This window comes from Hylobates moloch, unplaced genomic scaffold (assembly GCF_009828535.3).
Source record: "Hylobates moloch isolate HMO894 unplaced genomic scaffold, HMol_V3 SCAFFOLD_11, whole genome shotgun sequence".
Lineage (NCBI taxonomy): Eukaryota > Metazoa > Chordata > Mammalia > Primates > Hylobatidae > Hylobates > Hylobates moloch.
This window is the reverse complement of record NW_026652286.1, coordinates 15,167,261-15,179,438: the sequence shown is the minus strand read 5'-3', so window position 1 is coordinate 15,179,438 and position 12,178 is coordinate 15,167,261. Positions and strand designations below refer to the sequence as shown.

The window sequence follows — 12,178 nt, the reverse complement described above, 5'->3', positions numbered from 1 at the left end:
TGCACGTTGTGCACATGTACCCTAGAACTTAAATTAAAAAAAAAAAAAAATATATATATATATATATATATATACACCAAAGTCTCTACTTTAAACCAAATATTTCACAGGCTTTAACCTTCTATCTGTACTACAAATTATATTTCTAATGATTTCAAAATATAAAATTACAATAAGGTCTTTATATGGTTACAATTATCATGAAATAGAATGTCTTATTATAATGACAAATCATTTTATCAGTAGAGCATCCTACCTGAGAACTTGCAGATACTTTATAATTATTTAATTCATACAACTAGAATAAATATATTCTAATTAATAAGATACAGGTGGCATTTGTCTAATGAATACAAAAATATGGGAGAATTTTTTACAGAAGACCTTTGGCTAAAAATAAACCATAAGTGATTATTATTAATGGTATGTTCATTGATATAATAAAAAATGTATTAACTATTAAATAGCTAGAGAAAATATTTAGTGTCAGATAAATTTCTAGGTTTGTTGAAGCTTTATCCCCTTTGCCAATTGGTCTGCACCGAGTTGCAAGTCATTTCTATATTTTTTAAAGACAGTAATTCCATTGAAAAAGCACTAAAAACATATCATGGTTAACAGAAACACTGCAGTGGAATGGGAAGAACATTAATTTGGGGCCTGAAGAGGTCTGGGTTCTAGTCCCAATTTTGCCACTTCAAAGTGAGACCTTTGGGAAGTCATTTAATCTTGTTAGGCCTCTGTATTCTGAACTGTAAAATGATGGAAGTGAAGTAACATGATTATCTTGGGTCCTTTCTAAGATTTTAAGCAGTTAACCATCTCTATTAGTTTGTTACTAATGCTCTTTTCTCTTATGGTAAACAATGGATAATAAAAGGCATTTAGCTATGTTTTAAATTATTTTGTAAAAATAAATACTTTTTAATAGACAGGAAATTTAAAAAATTATAAATACCTTTTCTTCTTCCAGGGCACACATCTTTATCTGCAACTGATAAACAATTTTAAAAATTAAAGGGATCACTGTTAACAGTGATCTATACTGGACACTGAGACTAAAGAAACACTTTACACATCTATATTGTTTGAAATGGAAATAATGTGAATATGTTATTTTCAGATTCAGAAAATAAATAATAATGATATAAAATGAGAAAAAAGCCAGTCACTAAAGTAAATGAACTATTTATTTATTTATTTGAGATGAGGTCTTGCTATGTTGCCCAGGCTATACTCCAACTCCAGGGCTCAAGGGATCTTCCCGCCTCAGTCTCCCAAGTAGCTGAGACTAGAGCACACACCACCACACCCAGTTCAAAACTAGCAATTTAATCACACTGATTAGAGATACCAATTATCCTTGAAAGTTTTGTTTTTTTCCTCCAGAAATTTTTCTTAAATATCTGAATATTTTGCCATCCACTCCTAAATCACAGCTTGTATCATTTTCCAAAGGTACAATTTTGTAAATCAGTACCATTTGTATTATCATTGACAGTATTTATGTTCAAAAATTTTTTTAACTCATGTGCAGCCTAACAAATTATGACCTGTTTAAAAAAATAATGACATTTTAAAGGCCAGGCATGGTAGTTCATGCCTGTAATCCCAATACTTTGGGAAGCTGAGGCGAGAGAATTGCTTGAGCCCAAGAGTTTGAGACCAGCCTGGGCAATGTAGTGAGACTTCCTTGACAAAAAACTTTAAAAAAAAATTTTTTTAAGCACCTGTAGTCCCAGCTACCTGGAAGGTGGGAGGATCGTTTGAGCCCTGGAGTTGGAGATTGCAGTGAGCTGAGATCACGCTACTGCACTCTAGCCTGGGCTACAGGGTGAGACTATCTCTAAATAAATAAATAAATAAAATAATGACATTTTAAAACAGAAAAACTAAAGTCCACACACCAAAGGAAAATTATGAAATATTCTAAGCAACACAAGGGTATTAGGCAAAATTTTCAAGAAATGAAATTTTTCTTTGAAACTTCCCTATTTCCTTTTTCACACTCCTCACATTCAAGATCCCCCTCTTTTAAAAAATACACACACACACAAAGAAAAAAACAAAGAACCCAAGAGCACTTTCTCCTCTACCCTTCAGATATCTGAGTATCCTTATCTTGCCCAAAGTCCTTTGTGACAGCAGAGATGTGGACTTGCTCTTTCCTAGAGAATACTATGCTACACTTTCGGCTTTTGCTTCAGTTAAAACTCCCATAACCTTGGTTAGGCCTATCTCAGATTAAAGGAAGAAAGTCTGCCATTTGCTTAAAAAAATTAACACATCTACACACACTTGTATTATAAAGACGAAGATAAAAATAGGAAAGGAAAAAGGAAGAAAAAATAATGATGTGAGATAGAGATAAGGAAACTTTCAGAGGATATTTTACATGAGCACATTTTCTCAAACTATTATAATATTCTCTTACTAGGAACTGAATTTTAGTCAAGAAGAGCTACTGAATTCAAATGAGCTGAAGGTATGTACAGTGATTCATTTCTTGATTTTTTTTCTCATTTTTGTACTACTATTTCTTAGTTACTGATGATTGATATTTATGGAGCTACAGTGCATAATAATCATCTCTTCTAATCCTTGACATCTCCCTACTTGCATCTCAGATTTTGATCATAACATTATAACTCTGCTTGGGTAAAGGGGTACTATGGAAGAGGCAAGAGCCTAGGAAGTTCTAATAAAAGAAAGGAAAGGGGAGAGAAAGAACAACAACACACACATCCCATTCACCTAAATTACTTAGGACAGATGAAAATATATCTCCATCTCCAAGAAAATAGTTTTCCCAATTTCCCTCAACAAATTTGTGCTACTACTTTACATTCTATTGTCAGTTGTGATTAAAAATGATTTTATTCATTTCCTACTTCTCTTAATACCTTGTTCTCCTTCTTGTCTTTGGTGACTATGGAGAACAGCTTGCCATAATATTCACGGGAGGGGGGGGAAATGCAATATTTAAAATCGCAGTGTTTGTCTATCCTTATGAAATTACCTGCTTTTTAAAAACTGCCATCGCTTCCTTGTGTTGCTCTGCCAATGTTTCCTTTTGATTCTGAAGAGTTTCCTGTTTTAAATATTATGACAAGTTAAAACACAAATTCTAGCAACTCTCTTTCAGCTTTAAATCTTAACTAGGTTCACAATTTAAAGTCAACCATACCTTCTACATATTTTATTTTGTGTTCCTGGAATGCAACTTTAAACCAATTTTATGATTATTTTTTGAGACAGGGTCTCACTCTGTTGCCCAGGCTGGAATGCAGTGGCACAATCACAGCACACTGCAGCCTCAACCTTCCCGGGCTCAGGTGATTCTCCTGCCTCAGCCTCTCCAGTAGCTGGGATTACAGATGTCTGCCACCACGCCCGGCTAATTTTTACACTTTATGTAAAGACGGGGTTTTGTCATGTTGCCCAGGCTAGTCTCAAACTCCTGGACTCAAGCAATCCACCACTTCAGCCTCCCAAAATGCTGAGATTACAGGCATGAGCCACTGTACCCAGCCCAATTTTATAATTTTTTAATTGTCATAGAATCATCATATAAAAATTTTTGCTTCCTGTTGCTTTTTTGTGAAAAAAAAAAAAAAAAAAAAAAACATTGCTTCTAAAATGTTTAAACTTTGGACATTATTTGCTCCAAAGCTTTCTTCAAGAAAAGTATCTTTTAACCAAAAGTAATTAAAATTAACAAATTAACAGTCCTAGTATACAAGCAGACTGTTAGAGTTTCAAAAAACAATGATGACAACAACAACAACAACAACAAAAACCAGTTTTATCATCTAAGCAGAAATGCTTACCTGGCAACATATATACCTTTAAGTTCACTGGAATAATTTTTCACAAACCAAAACTACCACAGAGAATTTCTGAAAAAAATCTACATATGATTCCATTTCTTTTTTTCTCCTTCTCCCACCTTTTTGGTGGAAGTTGCATGTTCTGTTCTTTCTATTCTAGATGACTTTAACATTCTTCTTCTATTTTTATCAAAGTTAATAATTCTCATCATTTAAAAATTAGGTCTAAAAGTGGCAACCACTTTCAAATTTTTCGGTTGTTTGCTCCAGATTTCTAAATAATACATTGTTAGCAATTTTAAAAGTTTATCTTTTGACCTCTTATTGATGAGAACAGTGGCCCATCTGGTGCCACCACTGTGAGGATGCCAGCTGCAGCAAGGGAGGTGCGGCCAGGGCTACGGCTCTGCGAAGTCAGTGGGGGCTGGGAACAGGTGATCCCAGCAGAAGCCCTGTGCCCTACTAAGTTGGCGGAGCAGGAGCCCGTGCTCCCAGGTGCAGCTACAGCTGCCCAGCCACAGCTCTAAACTCAGGTATCCCTGCACTCTGCATTCTCTGTGTGGTGGGGGGCAAGTAGGGGAAGCCCCCTTGAAGCTGAAGTTTAAGGTACCTGTTTCCACTCCCTGGCCTCTCCCTGCTCTCCATGTCTGCTCCACAGAGCAACTTTGGAGCAACTCCATGGAGCAAAGTTGTGGACATGTCCTGATAGCCAAGCCTGGGCACTGTTGCAACCAGGACAGGTATGCGCACACTCGGGGCAGCGCTGACGTGCCAGACCCTGGCTGCCTTGGCCCCCTCTGGAAGCTGCTTCTGAAGGTGAAACTTAGGGCACCAATGAGCACAGAATGGAGGCCAGAGGGCTGAGGATGGCTCGGTGCGAGCCCACAGTTTCCCCTTGGGATGGGCAGCCAGGGCACTACAGACAGCATGTTGATGGTGACAGGAGGTGCTCCTGGCAGGAAGGGATGTCCCCAGTGAAAACCCACCTTCAAACCAGGGATGGCCTGAAGCCTGGGGACCAGGGCTGTCAGTTTTGGGTGAAGTGGTGGCAGAGGAGTGAGAACCTCCTTGATGCCTTTGGCCAATCAAGTGGTATTTTCTGGGCCCACCCATGAGCCAATAAGCACACACTTCCTCCACTCTGAGCCAATAAAAACCCTAGACTCAGCCAGACTCAGACACTCATCTGCACTACCTGCCCGCAGAAAGGAGCTGCCCACTTCAGGTCTCCTCTCCACTGAGAACTGTTTGGTTACCCAATAAAGCTCTTCTCTGCCTTGCTAACCCTCCAGTTGTCAGTGTAACCTCATTCTTCCTGGACATGGGACAAGAACTCAGAACCCACCAGACGGCAGGAGCAAAAGAAGCTGTAACACTTTCCTGGTGGGCTTGCCAAGCTGCAGGTGGGAGCTAAAGGGGCTGTAATGCTATAGCTCTCCCAGCCTCTGCCAGTGCTGGGTGGCCGCACCATTCAACGGGAAACAGCAGTGGGGCTAGGCCAGCCCAGGAGCTGCAGGCTGAAGCAGGGCAGCAGGACTGAAACAGCTGTAACACAAACAGGCTGAAACACACCCCACTGCTTGCCACACTGCAGGTGACTAGAGGAAGAGTAGTGGAGCCCTTCTGCAAGCCCAGACCTCAGGACTCCCCAAGCAAGAGCTGTGAGTGGTGGTAACACCCTCTTTGGGGCTCTGTGGTTCCTAGTGTCTCCAAGCTTTTGGGCACCACCATGTTCCCCTCATCCAGACACTGGTGCCTGCAGTGGAAGCCGCTTGCAGTATGTCTGGTCCAGTCACAGCCTCATACAGAGCTGGCACCTGTGCCAGCACCTGGAGCTGCCTGCCCTGCCACAGCAGCCGGCATGCCTGGCTGTGTGCAGCAGCCGGACCCCACGCTTGCTTGCTCACACACCCCTCACCACTGTGTGCCTGGCTTGCTCTTGGCAGGCATGGGATCTGGGCCAGTATCGCAAGCTGAGCGCAGCCTGCCAGGTCAAGTGAATGGAACAAGTCCAGCGGGTGCGAGCAAAACTCAAGCAGAGGCACTGCCAGCCACAGAGCTTTCTGGCTTGTGAAGTGACACCCAAAGGATCCTGTGACTCTATTATGATAGTTGGAAGTTTAACTTTCTTATATAGCTATTATCCCACAGCTCCTCCTCTATTCTTCCAACAGAGTTATATCAAAATTGGCTTAAATTGATAGTCAGCATTTACACTGTTATGACTATGTAATTATTATGCAATATTGAGCCACATAGTATGCCATGATTACATTTTTATTCTCATACAACTTTGTTTTTCTGCAGTTAGTAATTTAAAATATTTTAATTCCCATAGCTAATTTTAAAAAATAATACCGTCTGTACCCAGATCTATATCAGCTGAAAAAAAAAAAACTGAATGAAAAAGGCAAAGTGAGAACATCCCAAGAATGACTTAGGAAGTCTCAAACCATTTAGGAAACCAGGCAGATTTAGAAAAACCGTAGATGTTTGACTAAATCTTTCAGAGGCTATCCCCAAAGTTCTTCCTGTGAAAATAAAGGTGACTCTAACCACATCTGCAAGGAAAGAAGGAAAGAATGAGTCCACTGGAGACTTCAGGGATAGGTTCCTTGAGGAGTAGATTCTGAAGATGTGGCTTCCAGCTCTTTCCTCATTTTTTTGTGAACAGCCTTAAATACAGAAGCAGGGAATTTAATATGTAACAAATTTGTAATGGGAAATAGCTCTACTACTAGATCTCCAAATCCACATCTTCAAAAAAAAGGCTTAGAACACAAATAAAATAAACTAATGGCTTCACAAATAAAATAACTAAATGCTCCCACTGCAGTCATCAAGCACTAGAGGAGAGTGCCTCTTGGTAAAGACATGTATAAATACTTACACGCAGAAAGTACATTAGAAAAATAATTGTCATGGTCTAGCTAAGAAAATAAAGGAAAAAATCAGTGGGCAAATCAGTGACACTGCTATGGGGAGAAATCATGTATTCAACTTCTCATTTTATTCTCAAACTTGCAAAGAGAAATTTCTCTAAATATTAAAAGTAACCTCTCCCTTGGAGTCAATGAGCTACTCAGATAGGGTTATGTCAAATAATCCACAGATATTCTCCCTGTTTCAGCCTGTTAACCGCTAACCTCGGTTCCCCAAAATGAGAAATATTATTTTCCTTTACGACATCATGCCCATCCAATTAAAACATAGGGATCTATTATGTAAACAGAATTGCAAAATTAAGTTCTCTCCTGTTTTTTTTTTTCCTTTTTTTCCCCCTCAGATCCCTGATGACTTTCCTGTTCATAATCAGATCGTAGCTAATTTGGATGTTGACTTACTGGTAACTTTATGTATATGATCAAACCAAATTGAAGATCTCCATGAAGTGGCACTTCGTGGGAAAAAAGTTTTACTGATATTGGCAATAAGGTTCAGAGCCACCCATCTAAACCTCTACCTAAGTTTACAAAATACCTCTAAAACCAGATGCTAAAGAAGAACTAAAGCCAATAGTCCAAAGGCCTAATAGAGAAAAGATGAGTCATACCTTATGAGTATGACTGGTATAAAAATAGTCACAGTAAAAATGAGTCAGTCTTTAAACACTATTGTTTCCCAGTCAAAAAACCCAATGAATGAGGATAAAGATTTGTTCAAGACCTTAACACCATAAATAAAATAAATATTTTACCCACTTCTTTGTATTACTGAGCCCAAGTAATATGTTATCTTCAGTGCTACCCAAAGTTACTTTTTTTTTTTTTTTTATTTACCACTATAGATATGTGCTGTGCTTTCTACAGTGTCCCTTTAGATCAAGATAGTCAACACCTATTTGTTTTTTCCTGGGAAAGTCAAAAATTTACCTGGATAGTGATGCCTCAGGGATTTACTGAGGAACCCTAAGGATATTAAATTTCCCTGTAACACTACACTTGTATAATATGGGGACAAGTTTTTGCTACGTTCTAAAGATGTGGAGAGTTGTAAGACTGATTCCATTTATCAACTTACTCTTTTAGCAAGGTCATGAGAATTCCAAAAAATGTTTAGAAGTTTGTCAGAACAAAGCACATTATTTACGGTATGATTAATATCAAGGGGGTAAATGTATCACTCCTGATGAATTATAAACCATTCAGTACTTTCCAAGGCTGGTTACTAAGAGACAATTAAGAATTTTTCTGGGTTTCACTGGCTGCTTCAGACAACAGGTTCCAAATATTTCTGAAATCACCCCACCTCTATATAACTTACATGCTCAATAATGGAACATCTCCCTCAGGAACTTAAACATGAACAAGAATTTTGTGGCTTAAAAATAACTTTGGGTTCTTGTCATGAAGTCTTTGCCTAAGCCAATGTCTAGAAGGGTTTTTCCAGAATTTTTATGGTTATTCTAGAATTTGTATGGTTTCAGGTCTTAGATTTAAGCCTTTGATCCATCTTGAGTTTATTTTTGTTAAGGTGAGAGATGAGGTTCTAGCTTCATTCTTTTACATGTGGCTTGCCAATTATCCCAGCACCACTTGTTGAAAAGGATGTCCTTTCTCCACTTTATGTTTTCGTTTGCTTTGTCGGAGATCAGTTGGCTGTAAGTATTTGGGTTTATTTCTGGGTTCTCTATTCTGTTCCATTGATCTATGTGCCTATTTTTATACCAGCATCATGCTGTTTTGGTGACTATGGCCTTGTAGAATAGTTTGAAGTCAGGTAATGTGATGTCTCCAGATTTGTTTTTTTTTTTTGCTTAGTCTTGCTTTGGCTATGCAGGCTCTTTTTTGGTTCCATATGAGTTTTAAAATTAGTTTTTCTAGTTCTGTTAAGAATAATGCTGGTATTTTTAAGGAAATTGCATTGAATTTGTAGATTGCTTTTGGCAATGTGGTCATTTTCACACTATTGATTCTAGTCATCCATGAGCATGGGATGTGTTTCCATTTGTTTATGTCATCTGTGATTTCTTTCAGCGGTGTTTTGTAGTTTTCCTTGTAGAGGTCTTCCATCTCCTTGGTTAGGTATATTCCTACGTTTTTTTGGTTGTTGTTTGTTTTGCAGCTATTGTAAAAAGGGTTAAGTTTTTAATTTGATTCTCAGCTTGATTGCTATTGGTGTAAAGCAGAGCTACTGATTTGTGTACATTAATTTTGTATCCTGAAACTTTGTTGAATTGATTTGCCAGTTCTAGGAGCTTTTTGGATGAGTCTTTAGGGTTTCTAGGTATATGATCATATGATCCACAAACAGCGACAGTTTGACTTTCTCTTTACCAATTTGTATGCCCTTTCTTTCTTTTGTCTGATTGCTCTGGCTAGGACTTCTAGTATTATGTTGAATAGAAGTAGTGAAAGTGGGCATCCTTGTCTTGTTTCAGTTCTCAGAGGGAATGTTTTCAACTTCTCCCTGTATGATGTTGGCTGTGGGTTTGTCATAGATGGCTTTTATTACCTTAAGGTATGTCCCTTCTATGATGATTTTGCTGAGGGTTTTAATCATAAAGGGATGCTTGATTTTGCCAAATACTTTTTCTGTGTCTATTGAGATGATCACGTGATTTTTCTTTTAAATTCTGTTTACGTGATATATGACATTTATTGACTTACGTCTGTTAAACCATTTCTGCATTCCTTGTATGAAACCTACTTGATCATGGTGGATTATCTTTTTGATATGCTGTTAGATTTGTTTTTTGTTTGTTTTTGAGATGGAGTCTTACTCTGTTGCCCAGGCTAGAGTGCAGTAATGTGATCTTGGCTCACTGCAACCTCCACCTCCCAAGTTCAAGCAATTCCTGTCTCAGCCTCCTGAGTAGCTGGGGCTGCAGGTGCCCACCACCAATCCTGGCTAATTGTTATATTTTTAGTAGACATGGGGTGTTGCCATGTTGTCCAGGCTGGTCTTGATCTCCTGACCTCAGGTGATCCGCCACCTTGGCCTCCCAAGGTGCTGGGATTACAGGTGTGAGCCACCGTGCACAGCCTGCTGTTGGATTTGGATCGCTAGTATTTTGTTGAGGATTTCTGCATCTATGTTCATCAGGGATATTGGTCTGTAGGTTTTTTGTTGTTGTTGTTGTTGTTATGTCCTTGCTTGGTTTTGGTATTAGGGTGATACTGGCTTCATAGAATGATTCAGGGAGGATTCCCTCTTTCTCTTTTGAAATAGTGTCAGCAGGATTGGTACCAATACTTTGAATGTCTGACAGAATTCAGCTGTGAATCCTAGACTTTTTTTGTCGACAATTTTTTTATTACCACTTCAATCTCACTGCTTGTTATTGGTCTGTTCAGAGTTTCTATATCTTCCTGGTTTAATCTAGCGGGTTTGTATATTTCCAGGAATTTATCCGTCTCCTCTAGGTTTTCTAGTTTATGCACATAAAGGTGTTCATAGCAGCCTTGAATAATCTTTTGTATTTCTGTGGTATCAGTTGTAGTATCCCGTTTCATTTCTAGTTGAGCTTATTTGGATCATCTCTCTTTTCTTGGTTAATCTCACTAATCAATTTTATTTATCTTTCCAAAGAATCAGCTTTTGTTTCATTTATCTTTTGTATTGTTTTTCTTGTTTCAATTTCACTTAGTTCTGTTCTGATCTTTGTTATTTCTTTTCCTCTGCTGGGTTTGGATTGTTCTTGTTTCTCCAGTTCCGTGAGGTGTGAACTTAGATTGTCTGTATGTGCTCTTTCAGACTTTTTGATATAGGCACTTAATGCTATGAAGTTTCCTCTTAGCACCACTTTTGCTGTATCCCAGAGGTTTTGATAGGTTGTGTCACTAACTTCATTCAGTTCAAAGAATTTTTAAATGTCCATCTTGATTTCATCATTGACCCAATGATCATTCAGGAGCCGGTTATTTAATTTCCATGTATTTGTATGGTTTTGAGGGTTCCTTTTGGAGTTGATTTCCAATTTTATTCTACTGTGGTCTGAGAGAGTACTTAATATAATTTTGATTTTCTTAAACTTACTGAGACTTATTTTGTGGCCTATCATATGGTCTTTCTTGGAGAATGTTCCATGTACTGATTAACAGAATGCATATTCTGCAGTTGTTGGGTAGAATGTTCTGTAAATATACGATAAGTCCATTTGTTCTAAGGTATAGTTTAAGTCCATTGTTTCTTTGCTGACTTTCTCTCTGGATGATCTGTCTAGCACTGTCAGTGGAGTATTAAAGTCCCCCGCTATTATTGTGTTGCCATCTATCTCACGACCAAGAACCCAAAGCAAATGCAACAAAAATGAAGATGAATAGATGGGACTTAATTAAACTAAAAAGATTCTGCACAGCAAAAGAAATAATCAGCAGAGTTAACAGACAACCCACACAGTGGGAGAAAATCTTCACAATCTATACATCTGACAAAGGACGATATCCAGAGTCTTAAAAAAAAGATATACAAATGGGCCAACAAGCATATGGGAAAATGCTCAACATCAGTAATGATCAGGGAAATGCAAATCAAAACCACAATGGGACACCACCTTACTCCTGCAAGAATGGCCATAATCAAAAAATCAAAAAATAATAGATGTTGGTGTGGAGGTGGTAAAAGGGAATACTTTTAAACTACTTGTAGGAATGTAAACTAGTACAACCACAATGGAAAACAGTGTGAAGATTCCTTAAAAAACTAAAAGTAGATCTACCATTTGATCCAGCAATCCCACTACTAGGTATCGACCCAGAGGAAAAGAAGTCATTATACAAAAAAGATACTTGTACATCCATGTTTATAACAGCACAATTTGTAACTGCAAAAATATGGAACCAGTCCAAATGCCCATCAATCAACAAGTAGATAAAGAAAATATGGTATACATATACCACAGAATACTACTTAGCCATAAAAAGGAACGCAATAATGGCATTCGCAGCAACCTGGATGAAATTGGAGACTTTATGCTAAGTGAAGTAACTCTGGAATGGAAAACCAAATATCATATGTTCTCACTCATAAGAGGGAGCTAAGCTATGAGCACACAAAGGCCTAAGAATAATACATTGGACTTTGGGGAATCAGGCGAAAGGCTGGGAGAGGGGTGAGGGATAAAAGAATACACACTAGGTACAGTGTACACTGTTCGGGTGATGGGTGCACCAAAATCTTGGACATGACCACTAAAGAACTTATTCATGTAACTAAACACTACCTGCTCCCTAAAAACCTATTGAAGAAAACAAAAAATTTAACAGTGCCCCTTTCTGGGTCTTCCGATTGTCATAAAGCTTTCTACCTATTTGTACCTCAGCAGTGTAGACAAGCCCTTAATGCTCTAACAGAATACCATGGGAGTCATCAGGATCTAATTGTTTATTACAGTCTTCCCTTCAACC

At 38.3% G+C, this 12,178-nt stretch overlaps 1 protein-coding gene across 3 annotated transcripts in view; it reads right to left on the bottom strand.

The window, feature by feature from the left end:
• Nucleotides 1-12,178, bottom strand: part of CCDC73 (coiled-coil domain containing 73) — a 180,291-nt gene that overhangs the window by 98,875 nt on the left and 69,238 nt on the right. For all 3 annotated transcript variants that reach the window (XM_058446414.1, XM_058446417.1, XM_058446416.1), the window contains 2 exons: nt 3,020-3,091; nt 959-994 (listed from right to left, as the gene is read on the bottom strand). In XM_058446414.1, coding sequence (XP_058302397.1) covers nt 959-994; nt 3,020-3,091 — 108 coding nt within the window. The remainder of the gene's footprint in view (nt 1-958; nt 995-3,019; nt 3,092-12,178) is intronic.